This window comes from Corvus cornix, chromosome 1 (assembly GCF_000738735.6).
Source record: "Corvus cornix cornix isolate S_Up_H32 chromosome 1, ASM73873v5, whole genome shotgun sequence".
NCBI lineage: Eukaryota > Metazoa > Chordata > Aves > Passeriformes > Corvidae > Corvus > Corvus cornix.
Genome location: NC_046332.1, coordinates 24,168,777 through 24,195,317, shown reverse-complemented (window position 1 = coordinate 24,195,317; position 26,541 = coordinate 24,168,777). Strand labels below are relative to the sequence as shown.

Genomic DNA, 26,541 nt, shown 5'->3' with positions numbered 1-26,541 from the left:
TCAGGAAAAGGGAGGCAGACAAATGATGGCACTCCCAATGCATTTTTGAAAAACAATCGGATCTTTTGATTGTATTTTCAGACTTTCACACACCACCATGACTTCTTAAGCAGGGCTTGGTTCCTGCTACCACAGCTCTGCCCACTGATAGCCTGAGCTGTGGCAGGTAGAGACCCAGAACTGCCAGCAAGAGTGGCCACGTGCTTGTGTTCCCTCAGACTGCTCACACCAACCTTTGTTCCCTTCCCAGGAGCAACCTTTTTCCTATTTTCTGCTGGAAATTAACACTTTTAAACCTAATATTTGTTTTTTTTAAAAAAAGGCATTTTCAAAAGCTGTGGTTGGGTTTTGAGAAAGTGCTCTCTGTCTGAATGTAAATGGAAGCCATATGTCTAAGTATCTGTTTCCTTTTTGCCTATTTTGTTGTATGCACATTTGGCAAGTTATTTTTTCCCCTTAGCTATCACATCTTGGGCTTTGTTAAATGAAACCACTATTCTGTTACTTTGTTGGTGGAGTTTTTTTTCCCTAGCAGCCAACTACTGACATTTTAGCAGCTATACAGGAAATGTGATATTAAGTAATTATTTTCTCAGAGTATTTCTTCACTTTCTGGTGAAAGGACCTGGTACTGGGGTAGAAATTTCAATGTTTCTAAAGATAAAAACAAGAGCTGGAGCTCTGAAAAAACCATCAAAATCCAAACCCTGAAAACCTATTACCTAGTACAATTTATCATTCATTGTTTTTGTGGAAAGCAGCAGGAGGCTTATCCTACAAGGCATAGCATGCCTACACACCAAAAGGACAGACTACAGATCCCTTCAGGAGTGATGAGAGCCAGCACTGGATAGAGATAAATGGTAGGAAACACAGTTACCGTGGCTCAGCTGGGGTCAAGCTGCTCCATGCAGACACAGGAATGTGGTGGAAGGCACAGCACAGGGACGATGCCCTCTTTCTTTTCCCCACCCTCATTTTAGAAACACCATCTCCTTATTCCCTTCCCTGAACTGACAATTTCTTTATTTCTGTAATTAATTAATATCAAAGAATAAAATGGAAAGCTTTTAAGGTAGGAAAGAAATGTGCTTCTTTCTATAAGTCTTGATGTTGTTTTTGAACTGCTGGCTCAATTTAGGTTTATTTTACAATCTCTTTCTAGCCAATTCCAATTTCAGATGAAATCTTGGCTCCAATGGAGCAAAATTTCCTTCAATTTCAGGGGAATCAAGATTTTGATCCAGGTTTTCATCTACTAACAAACAGCTATGATGACTGTAGATGGTAACACAGCAGCCAAAACCAAAGAACATGAGCTGGTGGACCCCAGGAACCTGGAATTTCATCCCATGTGGAGTTTTGAGCATGGCAGATTTGCAGTATTGACTCAACTGGCACCGATGAAATAAGAAAAACAGGCAAAAGGAACACACTGTTCCACTAAGGCTGGAATTGCAAGGCCTGGGTTAGCACAGCTGCATATTCTAGGTCCTATTGCCTCCCACCTTCAGACCTCTTGACTGGTTTTAGTCAAGAGGGCACCCTTCTTGTAAAGCTACAGGAAAGATTAATGTGAGACACAGAAATGTGGAATATGATTAACCTTAGCTTTCACCCACATTGCAAGTAAAGAGACAAACTGACCCTAAAGTTTCTAATGGAGACAAGCTATATCTCTTTTCTCATTATTTTCTGTTAGAAAGCCAAAGCTTCAGATCAGATTTTTTTGAATTTTTTTTTTGCTCATTTTCAAGCTACTAAGCAGTTACAGGCTTGCCATGTAAAATGAATAAGATATTGATTCCTAATTATAACAACAGTTCTTTTCTACAAAGAAATCTCAAGAGGATGTGGCAAAAAAAAAAAAAAATCACTAGCTACTGACAAGACACTGGCCATCATGGAGAGAACAGGCAATGGGAACCTATGACTTAGGACATCCAAGGGGACATATCCTGTTGTGGGCCAATGGGGTCAAATTTCAAGGCTCACAACAAGTCGAGGCAACTGTTGTGCTACCACAGTTTTTTTTTCAGCAGTGGGAGCTGGAACACACTTGGCTTTAAAGTGGATTGATATGTGCAGTCTTGCAGCTAATGGTTATCTGTGTTCTCCCAAGGGCTAGCAGACTTAGTAGTGGGACAAAGTTCTTGCTGTGTTTGGAGCTGAGAGAAAAATATTGTCCCTACTCCCCTGTCTTACAGTCTGAGCTAAGACTTGCGACTACAGACTGAGACCATCAGACTGAGAAATAACAAGGCAAAACCTTTCAAAGCACTGCTCTGAATCTAGAATCAGCTGATCAGACAAAATCACACAATATCAGCTGACACCACTCTGAATAGTCCACTCAAACTAAGCTGATTTATATCACTAAGGACTTGGATCATTGTATCAAGATCCTTCCTCCCAGCCATAGGAAAGCATTCCACGTATTTTGTGCAATACTTCTTTCTCCAAAATGAGTAAGCATTTTTTGAAGTATTCTGTTTTTGTCTCCTGCCTGCACCTGCAAAGCAAGCACCAAAATATTTCCAGAAAAACCTCTTGATTTATGCACTAAGAAGTGCTAAGCTCCAACCAATATGACAGAGCCAAAGCCTATGCTGCATGGTATCATTCCAACCATGCCTGGAGATAGGAAAACAGAAGTTAAGAGGCACCAGGACACCATGGGGAGGCAATAAAAATACTAGATAGGGAGTGAAAGGAAATTCCTTGGTAACCTATGAAACACCAGGTGCCTTTTCCTGCACATCATGATTTTGCCAAAACAAACCAGCACAGAAAACCTAGAAAAATTTCCACCAATACTATTGTGTGCCTGACATTCTGGAATTATTTTTCTGGTAGGAGATTATGGTCCATGGTAACAGCAAAGTGGTGCAGCAAGATCTGACATGCTTCAGTTGCCCAGGACTACCCCCTGCTCTCTCAGCTTATTTTCCCCACCAAACTGCTGTCATTCCCTTCCAAATGTACTGGACTTCACTCTTTCAGTCCCTGTAGTAACCTGAATTTATCTCCTCCCTTCAATCTTTTATTTCTCCTCCCCCACCATTCCCAGTAAAATAACCTTTCTTCCTTCCTCCTAGAAAATTCATATTCCCATGTTATCTCATTATTCTTGGCAACAGCATGCCAAATACACTGTCATTTTCCCATTGGCTCTATGTCCCGAAAAAGACAGAGTGGTCTGTGCTTGCTCTTACCTACTGCACGCTCCCTGGAATGAAAAACGCTATAGTGTTAGTGCTCAGAAAGATCCCTCCGACTTCTGGGCTCTGTGCCCACAAAGCAGGGAAGCCAGCATTTCTCAGAGAACAGCATCTGACTCCAACATCCTTGCTGTCTAGCTAGCGAAGGAAAAATAGCTTCAGCTCTCTTCAAACTGCTCAGCTTCCAGCACTGGCCAAAGAGGCCAGGAATGCCATGGGAAGGTGGGCTCCCACCACAGATCTGCTGAGCTCAAGACTAGCCTGGCTCCAGTCTCTCAGCACCCCACAACAAGCAATGACAGCCACCAATGCTATATTCTGGCAGGAATAAACACCAGTGAGGATTGTCAGAAAGTGGTGTGGAAAAGTTAAAAGGATGCATGGCTCCAGAAGGACTGCTCAGTCTGGGCTTCCCACTACAGCCAGTGGAGGGATGATGAAATTTCCACCGTTCAATTTGTCTCATGAATTTTGGATGGTTACTTAAGGATGAGCTGGACTTTGCCTGAGAAAAGCCTTTTCTCCTCGCTTATGACAAAGGGAGTCCAAGACGACCCACAGCAATAGCTACACCTACATTTGGTCAGAAGAACCTCAGTCTGTCTCGGGTCCCAAGCTGGTGACCAGCAGGAGTTACCTCCACTTAAAATCTGACTTCAGGCTCCTAGAAAACACACTCTAGTGCCTTGCATCAGTTCTGCTCAGAAATATTTCTCACAATCCCAAAGTCCAAAGCATCACCTTTCCCTATTGCTGTCCTCAGAAATGAGGGCAAGAGCTGGGCGGATCACAGAATCACAGAATCATTTAGGTTTGAAAAGCCCTCTAAGATCATCAAGTTAAGCCAGCACTGCCAAGTCCACCATTAAACCATGTCCCTAAGTGGCACATCTACACACTTTTCAAATACCTCCAGGGATGGCGGACAACACCCTCCCTCCTCAGCCCTAGGCCCAGGTCCTACCAAGGGCCTTGCTGGCGGAGCAGTTTGTATTGGGGAAACCAGACTAGCTTCAGCTGCCTGTCTGGGTAAAGGATCTCTCTGTGCTGTACCAGTCACCAGCACAAAGTCTAATTTCAGCACAGTGGACTGAGAGGGTGCACAGCTAATCTACTCATAGAGTTAATAATAAACTCTCTATGGTTAAATCCCAGCAACAACAAATACATCTTTATATCACGTTGAAACAATGACCAGTGAGTCTGAATCTTTGCAAGCAAGGAGCACTACAAAGGCAATTCATAATGGAGAAAGGCTACACTCTGTACTTCTTTTCCCACACTGATGCCTATCAGTTAGAAAGAAAACTGCAGGATCTGGCCTTAGCTGCTATGCACTTGACTTTGGGTTGTGATTAGGGCTGGCCAGTAAACAAGCATTCCTCTTTGTGATCATTTGCTGCTGACATTTCCAAATTTTCCAAAATAACAAAGCCCTTCTTTTTTTTTTTTTTTTTAATGAAAGAAACATTAAACAAATGGAGAGCCCACATTCTTTACAACCAATAACTGGGAATCACAAGAAACGTTAGTGAGTCTGCAGGAGTCCCAGGCTGTGAGCAAAAATGTGAATGTGAAGCCCTTCATACCTCAGCTAAGTATGGTTAGGTTTTAGACAGGCTGTGGTAATGTCTTCACAGATTTTGACCAGAAAAAGCACCTCAGACCTGTAAAACCTTCCTGATTAAATTTTAATCAAATTCAAAACCAGTGGAATGTTTTTTTTTTTTCACTGAAAAGTTCCCGACTGCCTCTGTTAACAATGATACCTATCCATAAAGGCTCTGGACAGCAACCATTTGCCTCCTCCTAGTAGAGTTACTCCTCCAGATTGACTTGGATAGGGCTAGGTCTTTATTGCAGAAATTTTTAAACCCCATGCATGCTAAGATCTTTGTGCCCTTGTGCCTGTCATCCTGATGAGACAAATAAAGACTATAGGAATTTCTTCATCGTTATCTAAGACTGAGAAGGGCTTGAGGATATAGCCCTAAAAGAACAAGAACCCAAAGGTAATGCTAGGAACAGGGCAGCCACTGTGTCCCTGTTACGACTCAATTCTCCTGGAACAAGTCACTCAACATACTGGAACAAATGATTAAACATCCCATTTATAAGCACTGAGAAGATAATAACGGAGTAAACGGGAAAAAAAGCAATGTACTTTTGGCAAACACATATCATGCCACCCCAGCCTCATTTCCCCTTTTTTGTAGGATAGCTGGCATAGCAGATAATGCAGAAGCAATATGTGTGATTATGTGATATATCTTGACTTAAGAAGACCTGACAGTCTTCAACAAGCTAAGAGAATATGGGGGATGTTAAATCACTATCAGGATGCTTCAAAGAGCTGCAATCAACAGATCACTCTCCACCAGGTACAAAGGGTCTAGTGGGCTGCTGCCACAGCCTGCTTTTGTGTCCTGATCTTTTCAATACTTTAATTAACACCTTCATGATGGAACAGAAAGAAGGCACCTGACTTTTGTCGATGACACTAACTTGGGGGCAGTTGCAAGTGCTTTAGAGCCCAGGATCATAAGTAAACTGAAGCGGTCTCCATGGAGAAACCAACCAGATGGCCTCCAACAGCAGCAAGCACAATGCAGTATTCTCAGGAAGGGGGGGAAAACAATTAATGTTCAAATACAAAAGAGAAGAATGAGCTGCAGACCAGTAAGAGAGGATTAGAAAGGCAGAAAGACTGAATAAGTGAAAGCAGCGAGGCACTTGTATAAAGAAGGTAAATCTCATTTCATTCTGGGGTTAGGTAAGTGAAGTGTGATATGCAAAACATGGCTGGTACTTGTATCTGCATGACTGAATCCTAAACTGGAACTCTTGTTTTGGTTTTGGATAGTACATTTAAAGGAAACATGTAGACAAATCAGACAGTAGTGAAATATATATGCCACAGGGGCTGAAAAATACGACCTGTGGAAAGCAGTGAGCCTGTTAAGCTGGACTAGAGATCTCTGAGACACAGGAATTAAGGGGTTTCAGGCAGATAAAAGGTAGTTTTGAGGAAGAGAAGGAGTAATAACAACTCTGTGTCTTGGAAGGACCAGAAATAATTGGCAGCAAAATCAATTTGGATCATACATTAATAAAATCTCTCCAGATGCAAGGAGAGTGAAATAATGGACATGCACTAGTTATGCGGGCACAGGGCATCTTCAAAAAGTACCTGGTGGGGGCAGCCACTGTAGAGCTGATCTTGTCTCACTGCATGGGGAAGGACCAGATCTCTTGCAGGTCCTTTCAAGTGTTCACTCTTTTGATCAGACACCAGCAGAAATATCTGGGGTAGTAAAACAGAAAGCTTCACAAGGGGCTATTACACCCAAATTGAAGCAGCACAAAATGCTTTGAGTGAGGTGGTAGCTCAGAGCAGTCTCTTGCTGCATTCACCCCAGTGCAGAGAGCACAGTACCACAGCACCTGGTAGCAGCTGAGTTGGGCAGCCACTTCCAGTCTAGTGGACTGCAAGCAGTGCTGCCCACCTGGGTCAGAAAGACAGAAGAGATGGCCACAGTTGTACTAATGAATCTTTTGGCAGTGAATGCCTACTTCTACTAGCAGAGTTTTCTTCATGTTTGAAAAGCAGGAAAGACTTAGGAGGACAACTTTTTCTACTTTAAGCTATCCATGAAGTTCTGATTTTTTTCTTAAGTGTCATTTCATTACGCCCCTTTTAGACCTCTGCAATTGTCTTGGTTTGAAAGACTGGTGTCTGCTAAGGAAGGCAGGAGCCCCCCTTGGAATGGCAGATGCAACCCCCCTTCCCTCCGAGTTATTATGATTTGGAAATCAAGGGGCTTTTAGGCAAAGATGTGGAAAATAGGAATAACAGTTCTTTACTATATATATCTATATGTGTATAACCGGTCAAACAAAACAACAACAACTCTGGCAGTAACAGCAAACACAAACCCAGTCCCAGCCTTCTCGGCTGTCGGGCCCTTTCCCCTCGGGTGCAGTTCCGCTCGCAGCCGGCAGGGGCGCTGGCGGCTCCCGGTGAGCAGGGCAGGTGCGATGGTTCCCCCGCGGCTGCAGGGGGCGCTCCGGAGCGAGCTCGGGGAGCACGCGGCACTGGTGCCCTGGGATCCCGGGAAGGGATGGGACAAAGAAGCTTCACAAACCCCTGGGCAGCCGATCCCGGTGTCCGGCCGGACCCTCGGGAACAGCAGGCTGGAACGGCAGGGACGAGCACAAATCCCGGGTGGCAGACGAGATGTATCCAAACGGGGTCTGGGCAGGCAGGGCAAGCAGGGCTACAACGTAGCAAAGGCTCAAAACAACGGCGGGGGCAGGGCAGCCACAGCCCGGCTTCCAGCAGGGCAGGGAAGGTGGGCTTTGGGATCCCGGGGCTTGTCCAGCAGAAGGAAAAGCAGCCGAAGAAAGCAGCCTCTCTCTCTGTCCAAACGCTGGGGACCGACTGCCCACACACCCGGGTGAAACAAGAGTAGCCAGATGCACCCCACCCCTATAGCCACCTCTTTTGTTTTTCTGAAGTACCCAGCAATTTGTCCCCCTAGCAACATGTATGGGGAAAATTCCTTTAACAGGAAAAAAAAAAACCCAGGAGAGCTCCTAAAGCCCCAACAGCAATATGCCCAGTTGAGAGGGATCTTATCCGTGGATATACACACGAGAGGAAAGGAGCAGACCAAGTAGACTGTTTTTGCAGAGACTGGTGCTGGCTGACAAAGTAGAACTGGCTCTTCCTTTGGAAACACTAAAGGACTTGGGCACATACATTAGAGAGGTGACGTCCCTCTTTCTGTGATATACTTCTACAGCTCTGGCCAGCAGAGTTCACCAAGCAGAGCTCACCCCAGGGAAAGCTGATTTTCTCAAGGCTGGAAAGGACCTGGTCCTAGATTGCAACTCCATTAGACTGCAGTGATCTAAACACAGCAAACCCTCAGGATACACCAAAGCCTGCCTTCTTCAGGTGGCATTGTGGACATGGACTGGGTCTCCGGTTTTAAGGGCTCCAACAGCACTCTAGGATCTGCCTACTCACTTACTAGTCTCTGATATATCTATCCCATTTGTGTCTAGGGGTAATAGAAGTTGTGTACTCACAGGGGCTAGACAGATGAGGGAGTTGAACTGGGAGAGATTAAGGACTTGTCTTTGGTAGTGGGGAGCAGAAATATCTCTCAGTGACAACACTGAGTGAGCAGAACAGGAAGCCTGGGCATGGCCCTAAAACAGCCCATTTTCTCCAGGGCAGGAGCAGCTGTCATTGCAGTATCCTTCACTGGCAAATCCAGGCATCAACCGTGTGCACAAAGCTAGCAATGAGTCTCTGATCCTGGTTTGTTTTTGTTTCCCTGAGCTTGTTCAAAGGAGATTACTGACCATCATTCCAGAAATTCTCCTCCCAGATTACCAGGCAGACCAGTTGACCATTCTGTCATTTAATGTTTTATGAGCTGTATTTTTTCTTAATTATTTATTTTTACATTTGGAATTCTCGGAGCTTCAAATCGCCTATGTTTTGAAATGTATGAACACGAAAACAAGAGAAGTAAATAAACTACATTAAATAAATAAAACTAAATAGTTTAGCATGACTCAATATCCAAACTCCTTTAATTTGTACTAGCAACAGACTATTTTTCAGGCAGACAGCCTGCAAAGCTTAGAAAAATAGCAATCAATATAAGAAAATAATACTCTGAGACTACAGGGATTATTTTCTAACATATATTATTTTGTACTGAATTAGTTTTATTAGTTAAGATTATTTTTAAAACATATTTAAAATAAGACTAACTCTTCCAAATTGTAAAGGATTTTGTATTTATATTTTCCTTCACTTTTTTCCCAGATTAAATTTAGTTTTAGAAAAATTAAAGCTATGAGTTTCACCTAATTACAGGATTACAGTAAGCACAATATCTCAATGGGTCTTCTATGAAATCCATGACAGGTGTTAGAACAAAGATTACCCACAGATACCTTATTTACAGGCATCCAGAGTTCAGGTGTGTCAAAACCTAAATTTTCTCATTCTCAGAAAGGTGGCAGTAGTTCAGAGCCAGATACCCATGTATTTAAGTGAAAGCTCAGCTAGAGAACTCAATTTTGCTGCTTAGGCCCATATCTAATAGGCACAAATAAAATTAATAATACATATGCACGGCTCTAGAATTCATTTGTCCCTATATTTTACTTGACAGGTAAATGGAAATTGTATGCTGTGAGATTTCACCAGTAATAAACCACCTACAGAGGGCTGGCTCTGCTCTGCTGTAGCGAGCAGCGAGGCAGGGTACACCTCGAGGGCTGGGGAATGCATTTCACACAGCAAGCACTCAGCCAAGCCGGCAGAGCTGCTCCGTGTGCGGGCGTGGGCCGCTCTTCTTGCTGCTGGGGGAGGATTCTGTGCAAAAAAACCAACCAGGAGCCTTCTGGCTCACTACACCTGAGTGTAAAGCATCACCTCTGACCACAAGTGCAGACTCCTTCACCTTGCAGATAAACACTTGGGATGCTACTTAGCCCCCCCATTTGCAAAGTAGTACCAGCAAGAGGAAAAGTCTCTTGCTGCGTGCATTTATAATCAGAGCGATTCAAAAACTTGCTGGGGGAAATAAAATCTGCAGCCTTATGGGTTACCAGACAAATCAGGAGAAATAGCAAATTCCTGCCTGAAGGATAATCTAGAAGTTGAACATATCTGTAATACGTATCAAACACATTCATACATATCTATCACCTAAGCTGCTCTTTAAATATTTTATATAAATAGTCATATAGACAAAATGGCATGAAGGTTAAAAGCAAAACTAAACAAAACTGGGTAAACTCATTTGTTTGGTATCCTGGTCTGGACAGGATGGAACAAGTAAACTCAGTAATGCCCTTACCAGTAACTGATGAACTCTTTAAAGTGTTTACTCTCTGTTATGCCATAAATGCAGGCAGACAGATAGGAAGTGCTGCTTCACCAAGTTTCCTGTTCCCTATAACACACACAGGAGAAGGGTAGTTAAAAAAGGAGAGGGCATCATAAGGTATGTGGCAGGGCCCTCAGGTACCAGGTTTCACACATGCCTAGTGACAGCGCTCCCTGTGAACCAATGACCCAGCATGGAAAAACTCATAGGAAAATGAATTCCCCAGCCTTGCAAAGAGTTGGCTATGGAAAGCCAAAAAACCAGCACAGCAGGTTGTTGACGCAAGAAAAAAGAAAGGAAACCTGAGGAAGGAGGAGGCGAAGAAACCAGAGGGCTCTCTGGGAAGAGAGAAGGCACAATGTTCTGAAGACTGTCATTATAAACAAAGCTTTCCCATCAATGCCAAAACAACCAGAGGCAGGAGCCAGGTTTGCATTATACTAGAATATGGCTTGGCATCATTGGTGTCCCCTGCTCTGTCACCACTTTTAAAAGGACAACCTGACAGCAGAGTAAAATCACGCTATGCCGCAGAGGAAGGGAAGAGTCCTGGTGGCTCCTGTGTAAACGTAAGGGACACACAGGCTACTGACTCTGGAGCTTCTCCTAGGAAAATACAGGTCCCTCCACTGTGTCTCTTGCTCTTTGCTCTCCTATCAGGCATGTTGCTTACCTTGCACAATCAAGTAAACCTGGGAAGTCTTGGGATGATGCTGTGTCTGCACTGAACACGTATAGGACCCCTCATCGTAGACATCCACTTTCTGGATCCGCAGGCTGTATTCCAGGGGGTTTCTCTTCTCCAGCTCTACTCGAGGGTCCAGGGACCACTTGTCCTCTCCAGCAAAAATGATGCCAGAACGGTTTAACCAGGCCACCTTGGAGCTTCTGTCTTCTACATAACACCTGCAGAGGATGAGACAGGTAAGGGGGTGATTAACAACCCTCTCCATCATCTCCCTTTTGTCCCTTCTCTTCACTATTTTGCTTAGAAACTTCACAGCACACTCCTGCCTTACCAGTGAACCATAGTATCTTCTCATCATTGCTGTCCCTTGGACATGTATTTAACAATGATTTTTTGAAGAGTTTCAGGAACCTTTGGTTCATAAACCCACGAGATTTAGGGGCAGACATGTCTCTTGTTCTCTCTTCCTTTTGTTTGGTGGCCTACACATGCGCCAAAAATTAATTTGGAAGGCCACAAGAGATCTTGATCACCAAATCCCTTCCAATCCTGCCAATGAGAAAGGTCAGGAGTAGTTCTTCCCATGCTTCTCCCTCACCTTCAAAAGTTGAGTATACAAGAGTTACATTCCCAGACCCCTTCCAGCCTGGAGGGCAAAGGTTCACGGCTCCAGCTTTGTCAGCTCGGGGCGCAGCTCCTCCATCCCTCGGTTTCAGCAGCACAAGGGGAGGAAACTATGGAGTATCTCCCATCTGTATCCCTCTGACCAAAAATAATTTTGTGTAAAGAGGGATTCACTGCTCAAACATCACCCTCCTAACACATACACACACACTTGCTGATGCACATCTGCCTGTTTGTGCAGGCAAGTGCAGATCTCAGGCTGAAGAATGAGAGGCTGTGGGAGCATCACTGTCATCCCTGTGACACATGCAGCATGTCCTGTGAACATCTCAGGTGGACAGGAGAGGAGGAATGACAGCCAGGGGCAGCAAGCAGACAACCAGCAGGAAGACCAGCAACTGCCACGGCCCTGAGTGCCAACCTTCACAAGTCAGAGGACGGACCAACCCCATTGCAACCGTAACTTGACAAGTTTCTTGATGGAGAGCAGAGTAGGTGCTGCGAAGACAAACACATTTTTGGCAAAGGCACCTACTCTGTACCACTTCCTACCACCAGAATGAGACTTGCACAGAAAAGATGAGGAGATGCCACTGAGGAGACATCCTGCTCACTCTCAGCTGTCTCATTCAAGAGGACCAGGGCTGAAGAAGACAGGGAGACATAATTCCTCTTTAACCCTGGCAGCTGTACCCCCCAGGGCTGGGCTCAGACAGGCTGAGAGCAGGTTTTCCCTGCTGCAGCTCACACCACATTTGCTTTGCAGATAAACAGGAAAACTCAGTCTCCAGAGCTGTTGCTCCTTCACCTCTCAGAGCTCTGCCCACAGTGTTCCAGCATCCAAATAACCCAGAACCTCTTGCCACCACTATTACAGAATCACAGAATGGGTAAGGTGAGGTCATATGGTCAAACCTTCCTGCTTGAGCAGGGCCCTCCTAGATCACATTGCACAGGACTGTGTCCTATTCACTATTCATGAATGTGTTGTATTTGAAGGAAAAAAGAGAGAGGATAAAGATTATTGCTTCAAGATAAGACAAATATTTGACAGTAGGCTTTCATACAGCCTTTTAGCATGGGTCAGACATTTTCCAAGTTCCTCTATTTGAATGCATTTCATTCATGCTGTGCTGCAGCTGCCTTTCCTTGTGATGTGACCCCACCATTATGGCCGGCACCTCACACCCACTCCTTTTTGGCATGCCCATGGATGCTGTCCAAGTTGTTCTGGGGTTACTTGTGGGCAGGAGGAAAGCCAAGCTGCGTGGGCATCCATGCGAGGCATGCCATGCTGCTGGCCAAGCTGTAAGCAGCTCTGTCTGATCTGACAAACATTTGCTTTAGGGAGCAGCCCAACAGATCCTGTCCTTTACTGACACTGTCCAGACAAGGAAGGGGAGTGAGAATTTGGCCCTCAGGCCAGAGCCCACCCTCCTGGCCAGGCAGGCACTTGTCCCTGAGGCGAACTCTCAGGTGTGATCTGAGTTGTTTTAAAAAAGCTACTCCTTGTCAAAATGAAAGATGCAGAGGAGTCCGTAAGCAGCCACTTACATGTGGAAACCAGCACTGCTACGATGAGGCATTGCTCCAGTTCCACTGGCCATCCTAGGCTGTAATCACCAGTGAAAGCCAGGACCCAGGGAGGGCAGTGTGTTCCAGGGCTGGGAGAAGACACTCTGTAGGAACACCTAGACTGCCTCCAGAGCTGGCTGCCTTAGGGTCAAGAGCCGTCTTTCAAATGCAAGAGTTGTAACAGCACCAAGAATCAGGGGTCAGGTATTTTGGTGGTGAAAAGATAAGCAGATTAACAGCAGAAGCTGAAGTCAGTGGGAGCTGAAGTTTCTCAGTCACTTCTGAAATTCCCCCTGAACAGCCATCAGTGTTGCTGGACTCCAGCAGATCCAGGGCACCACACCATCCCCACCAGGCTGCTTTCCAATCCCCACCAGGCTACAGCGAGCACTTTGCAGCTCTGCCCTGCACCTGATCATTGTAACTCTCTGTTAGGGTAGCAAATATGCCCCTGTGTGGTGTCTTGTCAGTGACAGCTCAGTGGTGTGGTCAGAACAAAGCCTTGTCCTCTTGCTCCTGTGGGTAGGCTCAACCAGGGACCCTCCTTCCTCTCTGTCAAAGAGAAAATGTGTCTTACACACATCCAGGTCAGCCCTAGGGCAGTGGTCAATAGCTACAGTCAGACAACCTTGCAACTGCCCCTGAAATAAGTTAGCAGCTGCTACCAAAATAAAAGAAAGGAGAGAGGACAAAGAAAAGAGGAAAATGGGAAGAGTAAGTGAAATGGATTTGAGCTCTCTGTTCACCATACCTGTTCCTCTCAAGCTGTCAGGGAAAATCAATGTACAAAGGTGGAAATTCCAAGTCCTGGCGTGCTCTGAACATGCATCCACATGGATGATGCATCTCAGTGTGTCTGTCTCCACACACACCCCCTCTTAGTCTGCCAGAGATGCCACCCAGATGAATGGATCATGCTTTAATAAGGATTTATGGTGATGATTTTCACAGTGTAATAAGTGCTAATTCAATACTAATAGAATATTAAATGGCATGTTAACTGACATTTTAACTGCAAAGCAATAGGAGCATGGCATCAGCAAGATATCAATGGACTCTTATTGTTCACTAATAATCAATAATCAAGTTCACAGAGACAGTCAAATGCTTTTCATTAGGCTTATTGGAAGCATTACCATCAGCCTCAGTGAAAGCTAATAAATGATTTGTGATCCATCCATTATTCTTTCCCTTATGGTTGCAGGTTTAATTTTTTGACATCTCTGATGTGGCTAACGAGAGGGTCAGTGAATGGTGATGGGCATGCCTTGCATGATCACTGTAGGAACTTGGGAACTGTTGATCTTGCACCATTTCAAACCACAGACACAGAAGGACAGAAGATCTTGCTGCCATGTCCTGTTACCCTTCCTTGTGTCCTTGTAAACAAACACGGCCAAGTTTGGCACCTGAAGATTTTTAGCAACAGTTGGATGTGGAGAAAGAAACCCAGGTCATCCTCACACTCCTCCTCCAGCCTCATTTTCCCCACATTCAAATGCAGACAATGGGGCTGAGCTGTGCTCCAGGAGGGAGGGGAAGGGATGATGCTTCTGCTGCAGGAGAATGCTTTTGGACCTTCAGCAGGAACCATTGCCTTGGACAGGATAGAGGGCTGCCCACCGTCATTCCTGGTCCCTGGATTTCATGACAGGCTGGGAGATCTGGCAGCATGCAGGCAGGGGGAGGGCAGGAGCCAGGAAAAAGTCCTGCTGCTTGTACTCTCTCCTCCATTGCCTGCCAGTCTACCGCGCAGCACTGGGCCAAAACAGCGCTCCTTGCAATCGTGCCTTTGTAGGCTCCGAGGAACGCTCCATCTGGACAGAGACGTATTTTTTTTCCTTCTTGAAAGTATTTAGGCTTGTTCCTATTGATGGGTGGGAAAGCGAGTGAAAAGGAGAGTGAGGCTCAGGCATCCACATCTTCTATCCTGGCGAAGCAAGTCTGGAGATTTCACGGCCTGTTCTGCCTCGCTCAGGCCTTGGTGCTCTGATTCCCAGCGCCCGTGACTCCTGCTCCTCCTCCTGTCGAGGCAGCGCCACTCAGTGCATTGATTACCCAGCATGTTGCTATAACACTCATCGCAGTTTATGTTGTGCCTGTCACTCCAGCAGCTCTCGGCCCTAAGCTTTCCGCCCTCTCTCCTCGGGCGAACAGACGGGCCCCGCTGCTGAGAGGCGGCATTTGCCTGGAAAGCCCCGGCACGGCTTCCCCAGGCTGTCTGCAACCACTGCCAGGGTGGCGGCTGCACGGGGTGAGGAGGAGGATGCACCAGAGACGGGGTCTCAACAATGTGCTTCCCATTCTGCCTCAGAGAGAAAGCAGCACAGCAGCTACAGCCTAGGCTGTGGAGATGGAGTGGGGGTATTTTGACCCTTTGGGAAGGGGTGGATGATATTTAGAGGCTAGAGTGATGAAAACGCAAGAAGGAAGCCCTTTAGGGCCTGGTGAAGCTGCTGTTTAAATGATTACTTTAACTTGGAGATTTTACAGCATTATCAATGATATACTGGGTTGCACTGAAGCGGGGACAATTATTTGGGGTTTTTAAATTGTTGTTGTAATTCCAAATGATTTTTTTTTTTTTTCAGCAGACCCAAACCCACAATTCTCTGCCAGAGCCACACTAGGGAGAAGAAGCAAGCTTCTAGGATTAATGAAATACGGTGTGCCAGCAAGCCACAGCTCTTACTTCATTTTGGGGAAAAACAAATAAACAGTGACTTTATGGACTGCATTGTCTGCCCTCTTTCTCCAAAGGATGTTGTGGTGACAGCTCTGTGCCATAATTCCCACACTCCTCTTTAATCATCTTTTCTCTGTTAACCCTTTGATCACCTCTTCTGTAAGACAATCTCTGTGCATCAGGCCAAAACCCAGCAGCCTGATGCACACACCATTAAACACCCAAACCCCATCCCACTGCACTCACTGAGGGACACGATGCCTTTTTGCCACAGGATGCCACAACCTGCTCTGCATCAGATCTCCTGCCTTTGCCTCAGCTCTGTGATGAGCCTGCTCTAATCTTCTCACTTCACACGCACCCTTACAAGATCCAGCTAACAACTTCCCCCACTGCCCTCTGCCCCCAGCAGCAAAACGGCAAGAGGGAAAAGAGAGAGGGATCAAACACGGCTCGTTCGGCACAAAGCAACATCAGCTCCCGGCTGCCAGCTCCGAACATGCAAGGCAAATTTGTGTTGCAAAGCATGATCCTGGAAAGCTAATGTGGTGGTTATACACAGCCTCACTCCCAGCCTGGGGGGTAAAGTTCAAGAGCAAATAGTGCTCGTGCTGTTTCATCTTGTCTCCTCGAGCTCTTCAGTCCTTCCCTGCCTGGCAAGCAAGGACTCGGACACAGCATGGTCAGCCAGGGGGGCAGCAAGAGTCCAGTCCCTCCAGCATGCCCCGGCAGGGATGCGGGCAGCAAGGGCTAAGGACAGAACACAGACATATCAGCCCTGACCTCCCAGGCAGGGTTTTCAGGGAAAAGTCCAGCCAGGCTCCACGATGCCACTGCAGTGCTGGACCCCGCCAGCATCTCAAGAACACTGCAGCTCTGCCACTGCAGTCCCCACCAGAGGAGTACAGTGGCAGAGCACACAGGAGCACATAGTCTGGAGGAGCAATGGAGGAGCTGTTGGCCCTGGGTGGTTCCCACTGCTCTGGATCAGGCTTCCCTCAGCAGGAGATGCTATGGAAGACACCCACAGCTGAACACATCTCCACTGCTGCGAAGGCAAGGGCCTCCCTAAGTGGATGGCAGTGGGAGATCCTATCAACCAAGTATCTGAAACCTCCTTTCAGCCAAGCACCAAAGCCTCATTTTGCTGAATTTGAATGAACATGGGCATCAGTTGTTACTCAAAATTCTCCTCCCCATTGCCACTGCTCCTCTCTTTCCCCAGCCTCGTACAGCTGCTGCTCCTCTCCTTATGTGCCATGACACACAGCGGGGTTACTGTTTGAGAGTGAAAACTGTGCCACAGCAGGATGGATTTCCAAAACGTGGCATAAATAGCTCCTGAGTCACCACTGCCAGCATGATAACACAGGGCCTCAGAGGGATTTAGAAAACTACTGCTTAAACCCAGTTCTGCGTTGGAAAACTGGCAGGAGGGGGAAACTGCTGCATCTGTTCAGCCCATGCTTTCTCTCAGCTGTATTATGCTGTGACCTTGGTCGTCACACCTGTCTGCAGCTCCCTGGCTATTTCAGCACTCGGGTGACAATTTTTGGTCATCCACCTATTGGGTGACAGGATGCCTGCACTTCTGTTCATCCTTTTTAGTAAACTGCCACTTTGGGAGTGTGAGGCTAGGATGGGCTTACCAGGTCATGAAGACCCAACCTCTGCTGGCACAGCCAGTTGTACCTTAGCATCTTTTTCAGAGATGTACCTCATCCCTACTTTAGCCTAGTGTGTTCGATGGGGGATACCCTCCCTCGGCTTCGTAGGTCAGACTGCTCAAAGTCTTTCTGCTCTGCTGATTAAAACCTTTTTTTCTAAGTCTAGATTTATTCATACCTGGCTTACATCCATTTCCTCTCATGCCAACACCATCTTTTAGCTTAAAGAGCTCTTCTCTCTCCTGGGTGTTTATCTTTCAGCGTGTTCACAGAGAGCAATCATATTCCCTCTCAGCCTTCATTTTGCTGGATTCAACAAGCCAAACTCTCCTGGTTTCTTCTTGTATGATAGACTCTCCATTGCCCTAAACATCTCAGTAGCCCCTCTCAGCACCTGCTCCAGTCTGAATTCCTCTTTCGTGACCAGAATTTGTACCCAGTTTTCTAGAAGAGAAGTCCCCAGTGCCTTGTACAGAAACATTTCTGTCTCACTGTCTCTCCCATCAAGTCTTCCTAATGAAAGCAATAGGAATTGAAACCAGAAAATATGGGTATCAGTGCAGAACTGCTCATGTGCTGTAAACATCCTTGTCTCTCAGTCCATGTGATATGCATGGAAAATGAAACCCAAGGGAATTTACAAAAAATACACTGGCCTAAAAAGACAGCTAGCTGCACGGGCTCTTACTAGCAGACACACAGCTGGTCTCACATGGGCTTTCTTTCTGTTAAAATGACAGTTTAAGAGTATAGGTTCCTATTGTGTAGGAAAAAACCCCAAACTCACAACAGAAATCAAGCCCAAATTTACAGCGATTTTTATGCCAGAACTCTCAAAGGGTGGATGTAACTATATCAGAATAAGAGGACTTATACTGGCATGATTTATTGCTCTTCCCATCTGTTGGGGATCAGTATACCTGCATAAACAACTTCAGTCCACATCCACTCCAGCAGAGGAACCTTCTTCAAAATATCAATATGAGCTGCTATGAGCTTAACTCCATCCCAGCCATATCCCAACACAGTTTAAAATTTCAAAATACAGAAAAACCTCAGAGCGAGTCCCACCACCACAGTGCCATCTTTCCTTATATCCCACCATACCTAGGAAATGCCCTGCATTTCTTTACAGCATAGGCAGGAAATCCTTGGACAGGTCTTTTCCCATTCCAAGGCATGTTTCTAGAATGACTGGTTCCAGTCACAGGCCTCCTGCCAGAGGAGACTTGCTCCCCACGTGTACGCAGAGGGACAAACTGCTCTCTGGCTGACGCTTGCAGAAATGCCAAATGCTCTGACAGCCTGCGTCAGGGTCTTGCACTAAAATTAGTCAGGAGGTTCAGGCTGCTGAGGAAACAGACCCTGAGCTCCCTCTTTCTCTTTTGGGTTAGCTGAGGACTTGTCAGAGTCCCTTTTCAGTCCAGCCAGAAAGCTGGCTCTGCTCTTGATCCAGCATCGTTAGGTGATGCTCATCAGCTGTTGATCAGCCTTAGTGAAATATCCACCAGGAGTGTATCCACCAATGCCTCGCTCTGCTGTCCATTGCTTCCCGCAGCATCCCAGGGCTCCTGCACTATCAAAAGGGGGAGCCAGGGAACAGCAGAGGTGATGCAGAATGGCAATGAGGAACATTGCCCGATGAGTTGCCTTTTTGTTGCACAGCACTTATACTAAAGATCCTGTGCTTCTGTGATCACCAACACTCAGGCTGATATTTTAAAAGTATCTGGGGTCTCTTAGGAACAGAAGTTAATCAAAAGACAATGACAATTAATCATTTATGTTAACTGGGTATTGGCTGCTATGCCAAATTTGTAAAAGAACTGGAAACCGAACAGCTTCTGGTGAGTCTCTGCACCATTACGACTTTTTTCTTTTTGAGGGATACAACAAAAATGAGAATAGGAGCACTAATAAGGCACCTATACAGACTGTAAGTCCCTTTATTTTCCTTCACAAACTTCAGCACTGGAAATCACCTATTTCTTCTACCTGAACCCCCAATGCCTTGTAGGTAATTTCTATGTGGTCACCACTAGGTAACTCCAGAAAAGTTAATCCAAATTTGTCCCTTGAATTTCTTCTAGTAAAAAATAACAATAATGAAAATGCCACAAAAAAGGGAAAAATGTGTTTCAGAGATGTGATCTCCTTCTCTGACAGGAGGGGAGGGAGGGTTTTGCTGGGAAGCCCACGTGATTCTGTATCTGGTAATTATCCAGCCACAGAGGGAAACTGAAACGTTCTGTGCTGTCGCAGAGAATGACAGCACCTGGAGCTCCAGCACCCAGATAAAAAGCAGAGAGACAATCAGGCAGATGGAGAAAGGCAATGCTACATCATCGCTGGCAAGCAGAGGGAAGAGAAAAAATGGGGAGAGGCAAAAGCTGGCAAGAAACATTAAGGCAGCCGGCACAGCTACTGGAGAATGAGATAATGCCACAGATTAGCAATGCATAGGGCACAGAAAAAGAAAGAGAGTAAGGGCAGGTCAGGAGAGAGCGGGTGCAGAAAAGGGACAGTGCAAACACAAGAGGGAATAGGAGAGTGACGCTAGTGGGAGCTTCAAAGAATTTTGTGTGGTCCAGGGTCGCTTCCTCCCACCCCAGTCACCGGCTAAAACTGCAGGAGGTATCACCACAGGCTGTCACAAAACAAGGGAGAGATTTGAAATTCAGCATCTCACAGCTGAAGAGAGACATGGTACTGCACATTGCACCTTCCAGCTTGTGGATTCCAGTGGTTTGCTCAGGGAAGGGGACTACAAAGCTTAAGATGGAAATAATTAAAACTGGAGCTTTGGAGCATCACCTCATGCATTTTGTATGGCAGAAAGGCGAGAGGGAGGTTCCCTCCCCGACTCTCCCTTTCACAGTTGCACACACCAAGGCACATGTAAGCCTGCAAAACAGCCCACATGATTGCTGCCATGGTACCATGGCCTAGTTCCAAAAGCAAAGCACCATAGGTGCCCTCCCACACAGCAACGTGACAGCGCCAGCTCTCGGGGCTCTCAGAAACAAGGGGCGTGCCCACAGGACTGGCAGCAGCCTCCAGTGGGTCAGCAAGAGCTGACTGCCAGGTGGCATGAAGTCGTGCACCTCCTCTAGGAACGTTTCTGACATGGGAAAATACAGCCAAACAGACAATCAGATCAGGGCCAACAGCTTGTCAGGGGCTAATGTTGGCCACCAGTCTCAACAGCTATTGAGGCACTGACTGAGGTAAATCTGTAATGGCTGCATATCTCCAAGGAGACTGGAAGAGCTAAGCACTCAGATGTCCCCGCCTGAACATTTGGGGAAGGAGATGGAAAGAGTATCAAGGTCTGAGCATTGGGCCGCATGGTTTAGTGACCAACCCTCCCGTGCTCAGTGACAGACATTTCAAAGAAAGGTGGAACACCTCCTAAAGTGACAATGTAAATCAATTTCTACATAATTTCATGATCTTTTCTAACCATAAAAACCTATAAATGTAGCACCAAGCAAATCACAGAATGGCTTGGGTTGGAAGGGATATTAAAAGATCATCTAGTTCCACCTTCCTGCCATGTGCAGGGACAGCTGCCACCAGATAAGGTTGTTCAAAGCCACATCCAGCCTGGTTTTGAACACTGCCAATCAGGAATGGGGCATGCACAGCTTCTCTAGATAACCTGTTCCAGTGTCTTGCTACCCTCAAAGTAAAGAATTTCTTCCTAATATCTAATCTAAATCTAGCCTCTGTGTAAATTGGCTTCCACTCTGAGTGACAGCTTGCAATCCACCTTGCAAGTTTGTACGCTGGCTTTCTTATCCCCAGGCATTTCTCAACCCCCTGCCCCCTTTTTCTTTTTTTAAACTCATTAACATCTTCATCTTGGTGATACTTTCTGGCTGAGAATTTCATCAGTTAACCATTAATTGGTACAAGGCTGTGAAAGAATATCAGATTTAAATGTTATGTGAAACTGGCAGGTGTCTCCTGTGTTTTGTACTATATGAAATAGCTTCTTCCAGTACCTGAGGAGCATGCTACCTGAGATATAGTAATGCACTTTCTATTATGTGGATCCTAATGTTCATCTCATCTCATACTGCTTCTTCTTCAAAAGGGAAAAGGGAATATCACATCTGAAGCATTAGCTCTTGTCCTGGGCAGGTGGGACAGGAGAATCCGCACCAAGGAGAAATCAGTCTCAAAATTCTTTGGAGGCAGATCAGAGTGGGAATGGGAGTGACAACAGGGAAAATAAGTCTTAACTTTTCCTTCTTTTCTGAGGTCATGAGAGTATCAGAGGTGCTCCAACCAAGTTATCATGCCCACTTCCAAGTACTGCCCTCAGGTAGCCAGCAGCAGACTGTGAAGGGTGGTATTTCAAGATGAATGAGAAACTGGGTGCATCCTGCCTGCTCACTTCCAGCTTCTGCATTTCAATGAAAGACACCTTCTTGATGTGCAAACACTCTAGTTATTATTTACAGCTGACCTTTTCCTTCTCCAGCTCCCGCTGACGTAGCACCGCTGGCAGAGTCAGGGCTTGTAGAGATTGTGGAGACGATGTGTAGCAGAACATGTTCGCTTCCCTGCCTGTGCCAGAGCTGTCATTAGTGCCACTGTGGATTGAGCTACACCCATGCAAGCAACACTGGGAAATATGAAGAAAAAAGCCTAATGTAGACAAAGCCTTTGAGGAGCTTAACCCCTCTTCCCCTCTTCCATCTCTCTCCCACTTGAAAGCAGAGAACAGCTTCTGAGCAAGACACACGCTCTCATTTCCATATCTAAAGGCAATCCTGAAATACCATCCTGAAATAATGCTCCCAGAGAGGAGACCACGAAGCAGATTCCCTCTGAGAGACTCTGCTGCTTCTTTTTTTAATTCCATCCAAAAACAACTGCCACCAAATACTGAATGCACCTGGACTGCAGCAGTCAATCCTAGGAACCTTGTTACCAGAATGATATGGGGGAATTGGAGGGAATTCAGAGGCGAGCAACAACAAAATTCATCAAGGGCTGGAAAGGGATCAGCATCTAAGGGAAGCTTAAAAACATTAAATATGTATAACTTGACTAAGAGAGGACTTAAAAGCGACATGTTGACAAGCTATACCTCTTTGAAAGCTGAAAGTACTGAGGGAAGAGAGGAATTATTTAGCAAGATGCAGAGGGGTCTAGGAAGGAGTAACAGGTCAGAAAAAAAAGAGAAATAAGTCTGTTCAAACTTGAAGAAAAACTTCTTGTCATCTGCAAGTGCTAGTCTTGTAAAAAGTCTCCCAAGGAAAGCACAGAAGCGCCTATTCTTTCATATCTTTGAAAAAAAGTTGGGCTGAGGACCAGAGGATCAGCCTCACAGTGACCTGGTCTTACTACCTTTACCACCTGCTTCAGAGTTCAGCAATATGTCAGGAGAAGACAACTCCTCTCACAAATTTCTCTCAGATGAAGCAATTTTTTCAGTTATTTTCACTTCACATACAGCTAAATATTTCTTGTCAAGACCGTAGACCTCTATATACTGCACTGGAATTACCTGGCTTGATTTGGATTTGATTTCAAAGGATGGATCTTCTAGAAATCTTGCATGGAGAGGTTAAAAACTACTGATAAAAACACTAACAGTCTCATTATTTCCAAAAGACATTGGCATATGGTTATATTCCCAAATGTGCTGTGAGTAATGCTGTCCAGCACTTAAAAGTCACAAGTGAGATTTGACTTTTTTAAGTGCTTAGCATTGAAATTTAGACCAGATTTGTCAAAGTACTTTTGGGCCCACCAGCTGCCAAACTAACACACAAGAACCAAATTTTCAAAACAGCATTTGGCACTGTGAGCTCCTTCGCCAATATAGCCAGTTTTCTTGCTGCCTAAAGTGACATACTTTTGAAAATCCATCCCATGGGTGTGTTACAATCATAGAATAAAATGCTGCAAACTTCAAACTCCCACGCTGTATTTATCCTGTGTCAAAGAACTCCTTTATGTGGAAACCACAGCAAAGCTGTTACAGCAAGGCAATGCTCAACTCCACTTTCTTTCCTTTGCAGCTTTGCTAAATTTTGCCTTTCCCTAATGCCTCACTTTTGTCCACCATCGGGTCTTGTGAAAGAGGGCATTTGAAAGACTTACAGGGCAGGTAGAGAGGATGCTGTGAGGGAGAACTCCCAAGAGCTTTGATCTGAGCTTACCTTTATCCCCACATGCACAATATGCCTTGCAGATGAGGACATGTTTATAAATAAATAAAGAGAGGAAAGGGGGAAGAATGGCAAAAAAGAAATGTCAAGATATACCTGATGGAGTTTCTGCTGTTGACATGAAAGACAGGAGCTGGTTTAAAACATCATGGTCAGAAACAGAATGGGAGGAAAATATGACTCCTTGAGAAAGAGGGAAGGTATAATTCCCACAGCTAGATCTTCCTGCCATCCTACTAGTCATACTATAATATCTGGCACTCTTTTTCCTCTGAGACCCTTGCAGGACTTTGTTTTGCAAGGCAATTCAGCATAAGCTGAACACCAAGCAGTGATTATATCAAAGGCAGTAACCGCTGTGGAACTAAAATTCTTACCTTTGTAGAGGAGAAGGGTTGCGATGCAATGTTTTACACATACAGGGAGCCAATGGAGAAGGAAAGAAATAGGCTGTGCAAAGTCATACAATGAAACTATTTTATTTTCAAAACCAAAATGTAATAGGCCTGACCTGTCTCATACAAAACTTGGTTTGGTGTGTACCAGTTGCACGAGGATAGTGAGAGAGAGGCAGTGATGACTGCAAAGCAGCCTTCACAAACCCAGATGTCACCTCCAGTCACATCTATCTTAGCACCACTGCAAGAGACCATGCTTTTCTCTCTAACTGCGGTCTGCCCAGGGATATGCAACCACAGAAGAGAGGTCTGGCTGAAGCACAAGCTCCTCCTCATGCCTTGAAGGCAACTGGCTTGGGTCATTTGGGTCTGTACTCTGGAGCCTGAACTCCAGCCTGGCTACTGACTGCAGGACAGGCATAACCACAGGGACTGCTCCGACAGCTTCTGCACCTCTTCACCTGCAGTTTTCTGGCACTGGCAAAACAAGCTGCACAAATTGGCTGGAACACAGAACACAGAGCCCTTTTCATTTCTCAGTGAAGCCAGCGTTGCTTAATCCTACTGGAAGCATTTACCCAGGAATATCTTATCTGGATCCACTGATATCCTTGCCTCTTCTCCCAAGAGTCTCCTGTGAAAGGAAACCTCTCCCCAGTGCACGGCTTATCCACAGTACAGATAAGCCATTTCCCCATGGAGCCCCCTTCTGTACAGCTGTCTTACTGAGAGAGTTTCTTACACAGCTGGGTCTAAGGCTGTGCACTTGGGCTTTGGCTGGTCTGAGGCTGGGTTCCTATTTCTGTTCTTCTGACAGGCCACTTGCTCTAAATAATTTCCAGAATTCCAGTACTGCATGGGAAGATGCCAAACTGTGGCTTCAGCTGGCATAAATCAAGGGCCAACAAGGCACCACTGCAGTAAATGGGGAAGCCTAGATTTACACCAAATGAGGATCAGTCCTGCTTCCTTCCACAAGACTCTAAATGAATTCATTACATACAGCACTTCAGTCTGCTCAGCTAAAAGCAGCTCCAGCTGGCAGGACGCTTCACATCCAGGGAATGCTTTAAAGATAAGGATTTGTAGCCTGCCCTGAGTTTACACTTGGCTAAAGGTAGGCTCTCGTTGGCCATGCAGAGGGGATGACATCATGCCCACCTGGTGTGTCTGTGCATCCCCAATGTCTATGCATGACAGGACCTCACAGCCTTGTGGGGACAGCCTAGGCTCAAATCCTGTCATGAAGATGCTCAATTCAAAGTGCTCCAGGGCAGCAGAAGAGAGGTGCTGCTGTACCTCCACCAGACTGAAGGGCTTACTTTTGTTTTTTAGTTAAGTTTTCACGGGGGGATGTGTCTGCACTGAATTTGAATCTGCAGTGGGCAAGCACGAGCAATGAGGCAGGAAGAACAGTTCGGGATTTTTGGGACAAGAGCAAAATGTTAGTTAATTTTGACATTAAACCCTAAATGAAGGGATATTAAAGTTATTCTTAGCTTCCAAAAAAATAAGATGTGTTGTGATTGTCTGGCCTACTCTTATGTATTGTACAGATCCCATGATTCCTGCAGTTTAATCTCTTATCCACTCAGTAAAACAGATGGTGTTGCAGGCTCTTTGCAGACTGACAAATACGACTGCATTTGGAACACTGTTCATATATGCACACTTGCTGTACAACCCTCAGGACAAGATACACTGGCTTGAGAACTGAGTTCACATCCAAAGCACAGTCTGCAGCAAAGAATAGATCCAAGTCTCTTTCAGCATTGCTGCTGAGGTCTCTCATATGCACAGTTACAAAATATCTTCCTACAGAGAGATATAAAGACCAAATCAAAAACCTTTGTCTGAGATCCCAGTCAAGTTCTCTTTCTTTGGCCAGGACCAGGGTGCACATTGTTTTTCTTTAAAGAAACAGTTCTTCCCACTGAATGACAATGATACAACGATATTCCAATAACCTGGAAAATAAGAGAGGCCTAACAAAAATGGACCTGCCACCACCCTCTCTCTGACTTCACACTTACTGTTTGTTCCTTAGGCTGAGAAAAGAGGATTGGTCCTGGACAGCCACAGAGAAGCAGGGAGAGCACCCAAAATTACTTGTTTACACTAGACTATTACCAGTCCTCTCTCTACCTTGTGTGTGTGCGCGTGTGCGAGATCAGCCAGTACTCGGAAAGACAAGTGAGGTTAACCGAGCTACATGCATTGCTCCCACTAGAGCAGTATAAAACAGTGATAAACCACAACTGGAACCACTCTGCAGTAAGTATCTGGCCAGAGGTGAAGCATGAGGTTATGGCAGCAGCTCCACTCCCCTGTCCCCTCTGCCTGATGGATCCTTGGTAATAAACCACCCTTCAGGCTTTCCTGTCTTAAACCGAAGCTGCTGGGATTCACAGGAGATAAAGATTTCAACCACCTTTCAGAAGAGCCTTCACAAGAAAGTCCCTGTTGGCATAAAAGCAGACATGTAATGGGCTTTCTCTGTCCCTGAAAGTAGTTTAGCACTGCAGGAAAGTGCAGCCCTTTTAGCTCTCTTCTTTATTTAACTAGAGTCGTTAAAAT

At 45.6% G+C, this 26,541-nt stretch overlaps 1 protein-coding gene across 3 annotated transcripts in view; it reads right to left on the bottom strand.

The window, feature by feature from the left end:
• Positions 1-26,541, bottom strand: part of LOC104687061 (limbic system associated membrane protein) — a 1,003,034-nt gene that overhangs the window by 153,757 nt on the left and 822,736 nt on the right. For all 3 annotated transcript variants that reach the window (XM_010395986.4, XM_010395985.4, XM_010395987.4), the window contains one exon: positions 10,812-11,044. In XM_010395986.4, the coding sequence (XP_010394288.1) occupies positions 10,812-11,044 (233 nt within the window). The remainder of the gene's footprint in view (positions 1-10,811; positions 11,045-26,541) is intronic.